We start from the raw sequence: 15926 nt of genomic DNA, 5'->3' as shown, positions 1-15926 counted from the left end.
CTGGTAAATACAGAGGATGTTGATGGAATTGCAGACAATCTGGGGTATTTCTGTAGATACTGAACTTCACAACAGGATGCAACAAGAACATTATAGCTAGAATAAGAGGCCTTATTAACAATTAGGCTGCCTGGCTTAGTGTAAGTGTATGTTAAAAACTATTTTTCACATTCTGTTTGCCATCATTTATGGGTTGAACACCAATTCATAAAAAAATCATTGGACAACAGGAACAGAACTCCAGCAGAATATAAATTTATTTGATAAAATTTAAGTTCACTCTCAGCTTTCATAACAGAGTCTCCTATCTGTTTTCCCACACCTCAGTGCACACACTGGGACTTTCAAAGTATTGAGCATCAACTTTTACAAACTTTGAGTTGTTTTTGCAATTCGTAAAAATAAAAAGATCTTAAAGTTTTAAAGTTTCTTTGATATCTGAAATTTATAACAGTTTAAATGGACAAAAAAAAAATCTATTTCTGCTTTTAAGCTGTAATAAATTAGGATAGTACTACATTTTAAAAGTTTGTAGAAAAACTTTTAGTCCACAAAATATATTCTCTAAAAATAGAATCATTTTCTGAAAGTTGCGTTTTTGAGAATTCATTTGAAAGGGTCTTAATTGATGACATCTTTAGTTTTAATTTATTAAATGATATATTTTTTGTTAAATATTGTTTGTAGTTCTAAATAATTAATGTATGCCTATGCCAATTCAGTTCCTACATTTTCTTAAAGGACTAGTTTGTCTAGTTAATTAGCCTTATTTAAAAAGACAACTGGCTATCGGTATTAAAAAAGGTCTGGCTTGTGAATATTCAGTGGGTGTCATCTGAAAGAATGAATAATGGCAACTCCATAAAAGGCCTCTCAACACAATTAAAGAACAGCACCTTCTAAATCGAAGAGGAGGTGATAGGAGCAAATATGGGAAACACAAAGAGTACCATATTATCTACAGAAACAGGGCAGCATAGGTTGAAGAGTTCATGTGATGAGAATAGAATGGAATTGTATTTGCAGAAATTCTGGTACAAAAGCAATTCAACACGAACCACACAGCTGGGATGCCGGGCATTATTAAATAACACACACATTCTGAAGAAGGTTTTGGTTCTTCATTCAAACCTTATGGCTGCCTGAATGCCAAGAATTGGTCATCAATTAATACAATAGTAAGTAAGCCTCCCATTATGAAATCATAATTCTTACACCAGAACCATCTTCTCCAAGGTGATCTCTAATGGGAAAGACAGCAATGCTTGGCGTCACAATCCAGCCAAAGGGTTTATTCGATCCCTAAAATTACTTTTAAAAGTTACACTATAAGCACTTTGTGAACAACAGTAATGAAGGCAAAGTTTACAGCAAAGCCACAAAAAAAAGGTAATATGTTGATTACAAAAAGATTTCTTCAAAAGTAAACCTTTTTAAATATATATACACATGTATATGCACTACACAAAAATATATATATTTAATTGCAATCTGCTATGGAAGATTAATAACTTAATTCACTTTAGGATTTGTAAAAAAAAAAAAAGTATAATTATTTACGGTTATAAAATCTGAGTTTTGATCTTTTTTCTTGTTTGAACTGATCATTATGTATGTACAGTAGCAGCAAACACACTGTTTTGGTAACTGAATACAACATTTAAGGACTTCAGATCGAGTCTACTGAGAAGCATCAGAAATGGCCAGCTCCATATTCACATAAAAATATGATTAAAAAAACATAACAAATTCAAATGAAATACATATTTACAGTAGTTATGTTTGAAATGGTTTTGGTAATTGAAGAGCAGCACAGCTAGTCACACATCCCTATTGAGGGGGTAAAAGGAGGAGGTCTTTCTCAAGGATGAGACCCTGAAACGTAAAAGGGCAACCACATAAAACTGTGGCTTTAAAAAAGTATAACAAAATGAATATGGTCATATGTGTTCTAGGTGAGGTTATTCTTTACAGAGACTCTGCCATACATTTTGAATCTTTGGAACGGTCTACAGAAGAATGTAGTATTGTCTTGGTCAGAACTTCTCGTGGGCAGTTATGTGACTTTTGTTTTTGTTGTTGTTGCTAAATGTAATCATCATCCAACTCTGCCAATGCACAGAACTGATTCTCTAAGTCACACAGTGGCTCCAGTAAGTGACAGATAAAAATCTAGTGGTCAAATCTTCCTAAAAATGTTACGTTTATGAATATGCTTACTATGTGTATACAAACTCATAGGAGACACTGTACTGTAAACCACTGTAAACTCATAGGGGCCACTCAACAGGATATCATGAAACAAGAAAAACAAAAAAACACCTGATGAACACAAGGGTTATTGTTCCTTTTTAATTTCTAAATGAGGTATATAGTGTACGACTAAACTGGCTCCAGAGTTACTTCAGCAAGTATAAAGACTAGGTTTCATCAATATCCTGTTGTAGACCGAGTTAGACAAAAGATAGTCAAAACAAAAACTCTAGCAGGTGATTTTCAGTTTTCTTTTCCCACTGAAATGTGCTAAATAAAATGAAGTTCTGTCAAGTTTACCATGAAGCTTCTTGGCCTACAATTGTGCTTAAAGCAGAATTTCTCATTGATAAATGCATGTCTGTAACAAACGCACATATGCTATTTTCTTTAAAAGGGAGAAATTAAAAAACATGACAAATTAAACAAAATAACTAAAAGAAAGAACCTGGAACTGGAAATATAGATCTGTATAGTATAGTATATGTTTGGTTCTAAGGATCTTAATTCTTTGAAGTGCGATGACGACATGCCTTCAGGGCCTTCACAACACAGGTGACGTCATGAACAAGCAAAAGATACAAAAGAAAACAACTTATAAATACACTTCTGCTGTACAAAGGTTTCACATGGCCTTGCGGACTTCACTGTAGAAGTACTGTACCCTGCCCCCCCTCCCCAAACCTCCAAACAAATGACCATTAGTGAAAATTAATAAAATAAAATATAATTATCTTATTTGTTCTTATTTAAAAGTATTTACAGGTATACACTGGGGAGATGTTGGCGAGGGTCATGAAGAGTCAGTGCAGGGGGAGGGGGGCGGCGGACACAAGTGGAAGTAGCTGCGCTCTGTGGAGGGGGAGGGCGGGCAGCTCTCTTCAGCCGACAGGTACTGGCTGCGAGGGGTGGGGGGGGGAGGGTAGGGGTCGGAGTCGGAGTTCAGGTCGATGTAGTATTTGTTGGTCTTCCAACGGCTGGTGGTGTAGTCACTGTCACAGACATCTGTGCTGCAGGGGGTGGTGGGTGGGGCGATGCCTCGCATTAAGTAAGGCCTAATGAAACACAAGCAAAACCCCAAAAAGGGAAAGACAACTGAAAATAAGGCTTATACCTTAGTTATACATCAAATATCTAGCTAAGCACATTCCACACTTCACTTGTCTTAAGATTTCTTAGCATCCTTCTAGAAAAAGCTGGACGGGTTCAATTGGGATCAATAAACAAATGACAACCCAATGAGCATTACTGGGCATTTTCCCTCTCCTGTTCTTCAGATTTAGTTCTTATTCAATCCTTTTAAAAAACGTGGGAGTGTGTCGTCAGTGTGTTCGTGAGGACAGCTTTCTCCAAAGACAACAGAACAGGGAAGTGAAATATTTTAGGCAAAGCGATACATACCTGTAAGACCTGGTTGTGGAGGGACTGTTGGAGGAGTAAAATATTTCTGTGTTGTAGAGCGAGCGGTCAGTAGCTGGAGATGGAGGTGGATTCAGTATCTGGAAATCAAACAAACAAAACCTCAGTGGTTCAGATAAATGACAGCAAATTGATCTTTTCCATCGCCACCGAGAGAAGCAAAACATTAGGAAAAACCAGACTGGTGTTCAAATGATTTTGAATCACTCTTCATGTTCTTTAAAGACTATTCACCCATTTTCATCAAGACAACTTCTGATCAGACCACCCTCCCTTCATCTCCATGTAGACTCAGCTGTTCATGGCTTTGTCAAAACGCTTCCATCTGTTGCCTTCAAAAGTGGAGTTCCATTGAATTTAAATAGTAGAGGTGTGATTAGAAGCTCACAATCTTAAAATTACTTGATAACCATTTCAAATGCATTTAAACCCAAGTCTGTCATAAACAAATACATCATACCACCACCAACTACAACTGATCTACTTCCAGCTGAGCTTCCTTCACTGCCAGGTTGTCCTGTGCTACAAGTGAGTGTCTGGGAAAAATGAGAAGAATGATTTTCTTGGAATGTACCTGAGGATAGAATGTGCCTTTGGTGCTGGACGAGCTGCTGGAAGAGGCCCCGGTCACATGGTTCCTGTCATAGAGAGGTGCCCCGCTGCCACTGCTGCCCATTAGACTCATTGAGCTCATCATGGACTTCCCACAAGAGATTCCTACAAACACACACAGAGCAGCGTCAGGACACAGACAAGGGCACAGGCCGCACAGTGCCAAGACATCTCCAGTGAGCGACATTTCCCCCAAGAGCCGGGTGCTGCCAGGCCACTCACGCTGGCAAATGTCACCTAGAGTTCGCACTGGAGTGAACTAGAATGCCAATCCCATCTACAGGACGACTCCTTACAGTACCCAGATCAGCAGGCTGCTGTAGGGGTCACTGTTGATCCATAGGCTGGGGATCCCTGTGTGACAATTTGCATGCCAACTCTTGAGATCTTCAGCCTCGGTTTACTGAAAAGAGAGCCAAAGTCTTGACCCACCGCCATACAAAATGGAGGCTCCTATTAATAGACCTTATTTCACCTATGCAAAACACATAACTCACTTTCATTCTGGAGATGACTGGTGTGGTAACAGCAGACAACATTGGAATTAATGTTCTCTCGTTCATTTAGCTTTTGTTTTCAACCCCCCCTCCCCGAGCACATGGAGCAAATTGTAACCTGGCGTGAATAGAAAAGGCTCTGGCAATTTTTTCCTGTCAGGCTTTGTAACAGATGTTTCAACAGTCTCCTTCTGTACCTCAATGAGGAGATGGGGGCGGGGGGAAGGGGGGTTTGCACAATCATGTAGCACGGCATGCTTGCAAAGCTCCCTACCTGTGAATGTGGCATGCTGCGAACTGCCGGGTGCGATGAAATTGAGGGGGACGTGGGGAGTCCCGCTGATGTATTCATGGGGGAAGGCTCCATTGGGGCCCTTGTAGCGACAACAGACCACGCGCTGGCACACAAAGTACATGCCACCCATGACGAAGACGGACAGGATAATCCCGATGACTGGCCCGATTGTGCTGCTGTGAGCCTGGAACTCATTTGGAGGAGAGTTGTATTCTGCAAAGACAGATGACCAATCAGAATCAAACCACACAGCACATGCCAGCTGGACAAAGAGACCAGAGACTACTATGTAAAACTAAGGACATATTATTATTATAATTATTGTTATAAATGATCATCTAATAATTAAGATATGATAACGATCAGTCAGGCTCACCACAGAAGAGTTCGTCCGAGTCGTCGCTGCAGTCAGAGAAGGAGTCGCACTGCTGCTTCTTCAGGATGCACTGATTGGTGCCACAGCGGAACTGGTCTGGAGGGCAGATTGCTGCAAATGGCAAGATGACAACATGTTCACTCTCTGCAACCAAAACCCCAGTGCCTTTACATGAACTCAGGACATCTCCCACAGTCATTCAGACAGCCTGTTGCGTTTCCCTGTGAACTGCTTTCCAACCAGGATGAAATGGCTGTTCAAAGTCTCAGAGAATCACAGGTAGAGTCCATAACCAAACCTGTGTGAAATGTTGTAATATGAGGTCTAAGGCAAAGGAAAGTTTAAGGGTAAAAAAAGGTTGACAATGTGTGCTAATACACTCTTCTCCTGAGGATAAATGGTCCTAAGATGACATTCCCAAAAACCAACAATAGTTTCTCATGCTGTAGATGAAGTAAGGAATTTTACATCTCTCACTATAGCATTTTCCAGTTATTTCCCTACCCTTGACAAACTTAAAAAAAAAAAAAAAAAAAAGAAACAAAAGTATGGAGTGAGTTCGCTGTCAAAATTAGCGAGCACAGAAATACAACTTGTATGTTCAAAACTACACTTGCGGTTTTTATTTAACACTTGCAATTCAATTCTGCGCTCGTTCAATATCGTTTACACATTTGCAGTTTCGTTTACACATTTGCAGTTCTCTCTACACGCTTGCAATTCTTTTTGACAGTGCTTTCACACTGACTTTCAAAAAACAACGCGTGGATCAGGCATCCTAGATGATCATCGCACTATCGATCTCCATTCTCATCAAACATGGCTGACCACAGTGACAGTCTAAAAAAGCTTAATGTGGCTTAATGTGCTTTAAACATAACCATTACTTTGCAAAGTTTGTACATTTACAGTTAGGCACGTCCTACTATGAATAAAGGATGGACAGGTTTTTACTAACAAACAATATGATTATGAACTTAAGCACTTAATGTGAATATCACTTAATGTAGAAAACGCTCAATGTGACTTACTGTACTTAACACACAGCTGTTTACACCTAATCCATAAATGACAAGACTGACACTTTCCAAACTGTTACACAAAAGAATGGATATTTAAAGTGACATTAAAGTGACTGTCATGTCTTTTTAAAGCCCTATTGTTTTGTAGCCAAGCTGAATTGTGCTTAACGTGGTTTACTGTACTTAAAACTTAACCACGTGAGTTCAACATTAAGCGCAGTTCGCGCCTTGCTAGGGCTTAACACAACACTTTAAACATCCAAACTTTTGTGTAACAGTTTGGAAAGTGTCAGTCTTGTCTTTTATGGATTTCATGTAAATGGCTATGTTTTAAGTACAGTAAGTCACGTTGAGCGTTTTCTACATTAAGTGATATTCACCTTAAGTGAATTATTATATCCAAAGTTTAAGGTCATAATCATATTATTTGTTAGTAAAAACATATCCATCCTTTATTCATAGTAGGACGTGCAAAGTAATGGTTATGTTTAAAGCACATTAAGCCGTGTTAAGCACGTGTGGTGCTATGGACATCTGAGATGGATGCATGTAAAGGTCAGCGATGTGAATACAATGAGAGTTAAGGCGTACTGTCGCAGTCCTGCTCGTCGGAGCTGTCGGCGCAGTCTGCCTCTCCGTTACAGTGGAGGCGGGCGTCGATGCACTGGACTTTTTTGCACTGGAACTGGAAAGCCGAGCACACGGGGCAGTTCTCCTCGTCACTGTTGTCGTCGCACTCTGTGTAGCCATCGCAGCGCCAGGCCATAGGGATACAGTCGATCTCGCCCGTGGCGCAGGTGAACTGCTCTGGAGAGCAGGTGGGGGGCTCTTGAGTAGGGGAGGGAGGGGAGAAGATCCAGAGTTAGCAGGTACAATAGAGCAGGGAGACTCTCCTGGATGGCCCAAGTCCAGCAAATTTCCGAAGTCTCCCTCAATCATCAGCACTGAAACCAAACACTGCGGGCCATTCTAATCTACTTGGCAGTCAATGCTTCTGTGTCTTTGGGCACAGGAATGGTTCCTTGGCCACAGCCTACAGTTTAATGGGCCTGTTGACTATGTGACAACTCTAGACTAGACTCTGTCTTTTGTCCTGGAGCTGAAGAGGAAAGTTACTGCACTACAACCTCAGTGCTTGGAGTACTATAAACTACTTGACTTCCAATCCATTATCTCTTCAAGCTGCAGGCAAGGAGGTTGTGGGGGGGGAGATGAGTCTCACAGACAAGCTGAGACTGGGCAGGGACTTCCCCAGCATGTGATGGGGCTCAGTGAAATACATCACAAGCAGGCATGTTCTGTAACCACTGTGCTCAGGATTAGACACCGAGTTGCATCCTTCAGATCCATAAACTGTCTTCCTGCAACTGCTTCTGGAAAGGTGCCCGTCCTTGCTGGTTAATATGCAAATTTTTGCATTTCAGACAAGATAAATCCAGTGCCCTTTCTCTAAGGATCGACACGATCGGCTGGAATCTGTCAGTCCCCACCCAAATAAGGATAAATCTAAAACAAGTAATTCTTCCATAATCAAATCAATTTACAACCCTTATATATGTATGTGGTTGTTTTCCCCATCACTAATGATAGGCATAAAAGCCAAAGAAATATAAAGGCATATTAAAAAGAAAACTATAATCATATATTAATCTTAATCCCCCATTCTCCTATATTCCACAAGGGGGAGTAAAACACTCTACAGCCATCTGTTTAACACAGTGGCAGCAAATTCAAGTGAATTCAAGACGAGTATCAGTTCTCAGAGTCACACTTTCGATTTTCATTCCATCGCAGCTCCTAAATGACCGCCTTCAGCAGATATTTGAGTATTTGTCCCCGAAGTTGGCAACGCATGCCTTGAATGACCAGTGCAGTGCAAAAATAGAATGTGTGTGGTTTGTCTAATAACTAGTTTAAGAATATAATTGAGAGAGCTCCATCTAGAATGGGGAATCGGAAGTGGGCCTCGAGGACTGGGGATATAAAGGACCTCTGGGTACCTCCACAGGTGAGCAGATTCTGCAGCAGGACCAGGTGGACAGGACACGAGCAGCGGGGGGTGCCATCGCCCTTGGCAATGCAGATGTGAGAACAGCCCCCATTGTCATTGGCGCAGGGGTGGGAGGCTGGAGGTGGAGAAGAGAGACAACTGACAGTCAGCGGTGACCTTTAACCTGGGCCCTGGCCAGAACAGCATTTGAAACAGCAGCTGAGAAAGCGAGGCACACAAGAAAGGCCCAAGTAACAGCCTGGACAACAAAAACAGAATGAATCACCAGGGAGGTTAGCAAGATGTAACGTGGTTCCCCCCACTGTGCTTTTATTGGCTCGGGGGAGCGTGCACTTACAGAACTCTTCCGGCTCCATGTCCTCCACAGCGTGGATGCTGGTAAGGTGGACAATCCGTCCCTGGATCCTGGTCCTCTTCTCCCCGGTAAGTTTGTCCACTCGCTCAATCATCTGCTGCTGCCGGTCGATCCAGTAGAGGTGATCGCCCAGCACTGTCAGGCCCATGGGCTGGAGAATGTTAGAGTCTTGCAGGGTTATCCTGTTGGCCCCTGTTGTGGTTGTTAAGATAGATAGAGAGAGAGATTTTACTGAAGGAACACAGAACTAAAACAATTCTCTAAACTATCCCCTTAACCTTAAAATGCAATTGAACAGTAGCAAAAGGGGCCAATGGGCTTCAGAATACTCTATTGCCAACTCAGAAGATGTATTCATAGACCTAATTTTCACAGATAGTATACAGTAAACAGGAAATAAACAGTCCGGACACAAATGTCAGGAGGGAGCTAAAATGAGGACACCATTGGAAGTGGAACAAGTGCAAACCGGAGAGATGAAAGGCACCAAAAAAAAGTCTGTTCTCCCCCTTCTGGCTTTTGAATCAGTGGGAAAATAAACACAAACAGCCATGCATGTCTAATAGTAGTGCTACAAATGGTCATCCTCCCTTTCCCCTCTCTCTACATGGAGAAACTTCTCTACATGTTTACACTTCCCCTGTGACGTTTACCATGTCCCTGTGCCAGATAATTACACACCTATTAATCATGTAGCCTGTAATCTTCTGAAGCATTTCTATCACTTTGATCTGCGCGGGGATCCTTGCAGCCGGCGCACAAGTTTATGGAGTCCTCTGTGCTTGGAAAACTCAGAAGACGCCAGTTGCAAGAGCAGCCATGTAAAGGCAACGTGCCGGCCACTTCTACAGCCTGAGATACAGGCTGTGCAGCTGGAGCTAAGTCTGACCGGTCGACACTTATAAATCAATCATGGGCTTGAACCACAGACTATGGAAAACATTCCTCCATAAAACATTCCATGTGTTGTCGAGTTTACATTCAATAACTCACAGTAAACATCATGTCAAGGCTTCTTACTTAAAGGGCATGGGTTCAACTGCCCTTAAACACATGTTCAAGGACAAAATACTCTCTTCATCTCCTAAAAAATACCCATTGTCCCCAGGTCCTCTGCAGAGGTAAAGGGCTTCATGAATGAGTCAGGGCAAAAAAATTCAACTTGAAAACAAAAATGAAAGTCAAGCCGCAAGCTGGTGACTGATCGATGGGTCATATTGAAGGTGGGCTGTGAACATCAAACCTTTTCTGACTGCATCTGGAGAATATCTAGATGTCTGGCAGCTGTCTAATTACAATAAAGATGAAAATAACAGTCTCCTTTGAAGTCCCCTGTAATCATTTTATCCACACTAAATTCAATCTTCCGCAAAAGTATTTTCACCCTGTCTAAACAGGTGAGGTCTTCTATTCTCTTTACCAATATCAGTTGCTCTAACAAACAAAACGAGACAAAACAAAATCTAAAAATAGGTTCTTTTTATTCCTTAGTAGGAGAGACTTTTGATTACGCTTTGGATTTGAGATCAGATGTACTCCGGAAACATTACAGAGATCTTACACTAATTTGTATAACCTGGGATATGTATCAACTGGGGCAGGCAGGATGACAAAATCAAATCCCATGCAACACACCTGAAGATTACATCATAGTTTCAGAATGTCAGTTTTTTTTTTTTTTGAGTATGAAAAACATGAAATACTTGGCTCACTATGCCTCTTAAATGTCAGTTGAAATCTGTTGTGATTGGAGATTGGCAACAACAAGATTTGATTTATAGAGCACCTAGCACAGAAAGTATTCAAAAGCGCTGCACAATACCAGACAAAACGAAACAAGATGTCTTTGCAGGCTACTATAATACCGTACACATGTAGGAACAAGTGCTACATCTATCAAATGGGATAGGTTTGTCACAAATGGCTCGTGTGTTACTTCAGAGACGGGGAGGAAAAGGAACTGTAAATAATGGTTTGCTGGGATAAATGCAGTTGTGTTATTTGCTCTTGGTGTCTGGGTGTAACACTGGTCAGAGCCACGGTATGCTCTCAACACACGCAACTTCAAAAGATCAGGTTGCAGTGACTAGATCAAAGCCTGCAATTTCTTTTGGCAAAAGCTAGATACATCTCCCATGTTATGGATTCATTATGCTTTCATCGTAAATGTTCAAGGGGACTAATCAGATGAAGAAAAGGAAAAGGGTGGGGCAGAAAAAGACGTTCTAATCACAAAGTCTTAAGCTGGGTAATCCTTTCACAGTTCTTTCACAGTACACACCACACACACTAACAGCTAAACTACACACACAAAACTACACACACACCACACATATACAACTAAACTACACACACACTGCACACAGCTACACAGCTCTTCACATGCTCGTAGTTTGTTTTATTAACTGACAATCAGCTGGAGCATAGTGGTAAAGTAGTTTTGCTTTTGTAATTATTAAAATGTGTTACAGCCAGATTTTCTGGTCATAGAGAACAGTGTGTTCCATATACAGAACACATCTGGAAAGAAATTTCTAGTAAAAATAAATAAAGATTTACAACTTATTGATAACACAATCCTCAAGTCGAAAGCTGCAACTAAAATAAAGCCAGATACAGGGTTCGCCAGACAAAACAGTCTGTATAGAGGCCGATACAGAAGTCGACTTGCACGTTTTAATTTTCATTACATCTATTGGCAGGGCTTGTGCTACTGCTGCAGTGGTTGGAAGATGTTTTTATCTGTGCCAGGCTGTGGGTTAATTTCTCCATCGACCACTGTAACTGAGTCACTCGCAGAAAAATCCTGGTTGAGTCACAAAGAAGTGCAGTAAATCAGTACTTCAGCCGCCCCAGGGGGCGATCCACCGCCGCCAAAAGTCAGAGCTTGACCCGGCAAACTCCCTAGTAACAAGCTCATCACCCCCTTAAAACTGCTGACCCACCACTCAACCCATGCAACCCTGGACTTACCCGAGAGATCGCTGCTCTCGATGCGTTTCAGATCAGCGTCTACCCAGAAGAGCTTGCCTAGCTTGCTGTCGATGGCCAAGGCGACGGGGCGAATTAAGCCCGTGGTGAAGAGGCCTTCTCGCTCTGTGCCATCCAGGGAAGCACGCTCGATCTTGGGAGACCTCTCCTGCATGTTGGTGAAGTACATGTACCTGTGGGACAGAGTAAGAGCTAAGTGAAAAGCTGGTAGATCAAAGGAATCTCCATGGGCCGAAGTCTGACCTCCAATTTCAAAAAGCAACAATAACCAAAAAGCCCGCTTTCCCTGCAGCACGAAAATAAATAGCCTGGAGCAGCATTTCATAGCTTCAGCAGTGGTGCATCTTGGGCAGTTCATATAGGGAGGCCTCTGTGTGAGGGGTGGATGCTTTGTCATCCCTCGTTCATGCAACTGAAGGGTTCATAAGATACGCCCCAACACTGTGCCCCTCAGTGCTTTGTTTTACAAATCAAAGTCGTTCATTAAAGAGTAATAAATGTATTCAAAAGAAGAGATGGAGACAGAATATGAAAGTCTTTCCTCCACAGCAAAGGTACTCAAATAAATTTAAATCTTTTTCTAAAACATGTCATTTGCAATGATTCAAATACATTTAAAGGCATTCTCTAGAGATCCCCCTCCTATGAAATTCACCCACAGCACCACACATGACAGTGCAGCCTTTTAATTAGCATAATTACTTTAGTACATTAAAATTAACATGAAAAATACCTACAGAAGATTTAGCATGGCACGATTGCCTTGTCTATTCATGTGGGAGCTGGGCGAGAAGTGCACTACTGGGACACTCGGCTCCGATTCCTGAGGAATAACAGTTGGAACGTGCACGGCTGTTCTGAAGAGCGTTTTGCCTTTTTTTTTTTTCCTGAGACAACAATTTAACGTCATAGTGGGCAGCTAGAGCACTTCAAAATGGGCAGCAGCTTTTGTGGTATTTCACAAATTTTGTCTATAATCTGTTTGCAATTTGGATCTGCTCCTTTCAAAACGTCACAATCAAGAGAGCCTGCGTTGTCATTTCATTTTTCTTCAATATCTGACACACAGTCAGATAACAGATTCACATTACATGCATACACTTGTCATCAGGTGGATACATTGAAAAGTCAGTTCTGTGAGATTTAATTAAAATGACTGTCAGCAAAGACTGGGTGATCTTTCCACAAAGGCAATCTGCTTAAATTAATGATATGTTCCTCTTGCCATTCTCATTTACCTCTTGATACAGTGCAGTTGGGATAGTTAATTTGTTTTTTGTTGCCTGCGATATTATGCCAAAGGTCACCTTTACCACACCCAGGCACATCCAGGAACGCTATAAATAGTGACTTTGCACATACTACGATGGAAGCACCACTAACAATAGCCATGCAATTACAGGGATGGGAACCAAACCCCAACCGCTCTGCACCACTTGAGCAAGAGAGAGAGAAAATCACATCTGGCCATCTGTTGAACACATGGATTCCAAAAACTGCTTTAGCAGATTTCAGATCATTTTGGCATTTCTGTAGGGAGTGGTTCATTAACCCCTGAAAAAATGAACTAAATAGTACCTCCTGTGGCAAACAGTCAATACCACAAAGAAATTGGTAAAATATTATATATATATATATATTGTGAAATAATGATGAAATAATTTCTTGCAATAAATCGGCGTTATGCCAAGTTACATTTTCTTGTAAAGAATCATGCTTATTTACAAGTTAATCACATGCACTTCATGTTTACTGCCAATTAATTTAAAGTCATGACTTATTCATGTTATTTTCTAATGAACACTGCATGATCAGACAACTACAGTAAACTGAAATATGTGGGTATAGCCGCTTCATGCTATGCTATAATGCACATTATTGTAAAGTGTTACCAATTATTCTTCTGAAAATTGCTACACACACATTACAGAATCAGTTTGTTTGAGGCGGTATGTTTTTCCTTTTTACTTGGGTCCTTAGATTGTCTTTCCTTTCTCTCAGGAATATTTTGTAATATTGCAAGCTTGTTTATTTGTTTGTCAACCATATGCCACTGTTTTTAGTTTTTTTTTCATATTCCAACTACTTTAGCTACTGAATCTATAATATATAATAATGTATAATAATCTATACAGAAAACATGGAGGCATCTGAAGAAATGTTAATGAACTACATTTGTTGTTCTTTCTTTAATGTGGGATCATATAGTGCACGTCTATCTCTCAGTAAACCTTCCACCTCTCATTATGTGAAATCTGCTGTATACAGAACAATGGGCTTCCAACTTCTTTATTTTTAGAGATCTTCAGGGAGCAACCCTAGTGAGTATGGCCCTGCAATCTTACCCTCTCTCTGCATTGACCACAATGGCTCTGGGCCGGTCCTGCTCCCCACGCAGCACCACCCCAATGGCTTTGCCGTCCAGCTGGTGAACGTTGATGGTGTTGGTGGCCTCGCACGTCCAGTAAAGCATGCGACTGAACACGTCCACACTCAGGTCGTGAGGCTGCCGGTCAGGGGATGGTAGGTGGCCGGAGGAGGATACTACAACGAATGCCTGTGAGTGTACAGAAATAACAAAGAAAGATAAGAAAACCACTGTAAACTGAAAAACTATAATTTTAGAAAGGAGAAATAATGCATATTTATTATCATAATTTAAGTTGTAAAGTTGTTCACTTTTTTTTTTTTTTTTTACAATTTCTCCTTGGCATGTAAATCCTTCACAAACTGTCCTCAAATTGACGTAATTTATACCGTGTATAAAATGAAGGATAAATCTGAATCTGACCCCCATTTCAGTGCTCACCTGTGACCCGTCATCTCGGGCTCTCTTGATGTTCTGCCGCCCATCCACCCAGTAAATGAGTTGCTCAGCAGGGTCGTAGCTGATGGCTCGGACATTCCTCAGGACGTGAATCGGAAGAATTATGTCAGGGCTCTGCTCTCCGAGCACCATCCGACTGATGGCAGCTTTCTGACTGAACAGCAAGAAGCTGGAAGGAGCTGAGAGACAATGGAGATGGTTAATCCTGGACTGCATTTCAATAAAAAGGGGCATAGACTGAATACTCTACTTTAGGTTTCAGTACCACAAAAGACACGCTTGTTGCGTCTCTAAATCTCTGAATATGAATGCCAAAACAGTATACACCGTGTTCAGGCTTGTGAGAAGCAACCGCATGTACACTTGGACAGCTTACATCACTCCTATCGGATATGTTAATTTGTTATTAATCAAAACTGGTTTAAAAAATGTTTTCTTTAGAGGACCTCTTTTGAGTATACTGTAAATCTTTTGCAATACTCAATCATTACAGGGTACAAAATGGTATGCATGATTGAAAAGAAAAAAGTGCCTTAATCCTCAGCCAAAGAAGCTAAAACTTTTGATAGTTCCAATATTAAATGCTTTTCTTATGTTCTATGCATATAAATCACAAATTTAAAAAAAAGCAGAAAACACTAAAGTTTACAGGCACTCTGTCAATGTGTTCAAACGGCCTGCACTTCATGTGGATATCAGCCAAAGGCCTGTGTTTGATACAGCCAGTTCACCTAGACATTGACTGGAATGTAGATCATTATGAAACAGTGACTCAGACTTTTAGACAAAACATACATTGATTACTAACAATGAGGGTAGTAGTTTGATGGAAATGTTAAATGTTAAATTAGAAAGTGCAATGTTAAATCAGTGCTGTACATTCATGGATAGGGTATAAAACATCAGCATCAGTAGTTACTTTTGAAATTTTAATTTCAAGCATGTTCAGTTTCAGCCAGTTAAGCAATGCATTTCCATCTCAAAGTAGCTGTTGCTTTTAATCTGAAGATTGAATTATTCAGTTTCCTCTAATCTGTTGTATCTTCCACTTGCTGAAGCTCCATTATGTCAGTTAAAACAAACGAGTGTGGCTTCTGGCCGACACATTAAGCCCAGGTCGTATTCACTCTGTTTTCAGAGGGGGACTGGGTTTGTTCTCTTGTTCATAAAGTATTTTTCCATAGCACAGACTCCTTTTTATGCTTCATTAAAAAAAAAAGTAATTTGCAAATGTCAGAACAGTGTAGTTTCATATACTGATCCACAAC

The 15926-nt window shown here is 40.9% G+C and overlaps 1 protein-coding gene across 1 annotated transcript in view; it reads right to left on the bottom strand.

Annotated features, from left to right (window-relative positions):
• Window positions 1-239: 239 nt before the first annotated feature.
• Window positions 240-15926, bottom strand: part of lrp5 (low density lipoprotein receptor-related protein 5) — a 65157-nt gene continuing 49470 nt past the window's right edge. Inside the window, exons 13-23 of the mRNA XM_066701161.1 lie at window positions 14641-14837; window positions 14177-14388; window positions 11814-12004; window positions 8823-9032; window positions 8475-8600; window positions 7066-7302; window positions 5453-5563; window positions 5056-5289; window positions 4247-4389; window positions 3655-3752; window positions 240-3308 (exon numbers count right to left, since the gene is read on the bottom strand). Of these exons, the coding sequence (XP_066557258.1) occupies window positions 3047-3308; window positions 3655-3752; window positions 4247-4389; window positions 5056-5289; window positions 5453-5563; window positions 7066-7302; window positions 8475-8600; window positions 8823-9032; window positions 11814-12004; window positions 14177-14388; window positions 14641-14837 (2021 nt within the window). The 3' untranslated portion in view covers window positions 240-3046. The remainder of the gene's footprint in view (window positions 3309-3654; window positions 3753-4246; window positions 4390-5055; window positions 5290-5452; window positions 5564-7065; window positions 7303-8474; window positions 8601-8822; window positions 9033-11813; window positions 12005-14176; window positions 14389-14640; window positions 14838-15926) is intronic.

The sequence above is a fragment of the Amia ocellicauda genome, chromosome 4 (genome assembly GCF_036373705.1).
Source record: "Amia ocellicauda isolate fAmiCal2 chromosome 4, fAmiCal2.hap1, whole genome shotgun sequence".
Lineage (NCBI taxonomy): Eukaryota > Metazoa > Chordata > Actinopteri > Amiiformes > Amiidae > Amia > Amia ocellicauda.
Note: the sequence above shows the minus strand (reverse complement) of the source record. Positions and strands in the feature narration are given on the sequence as shown.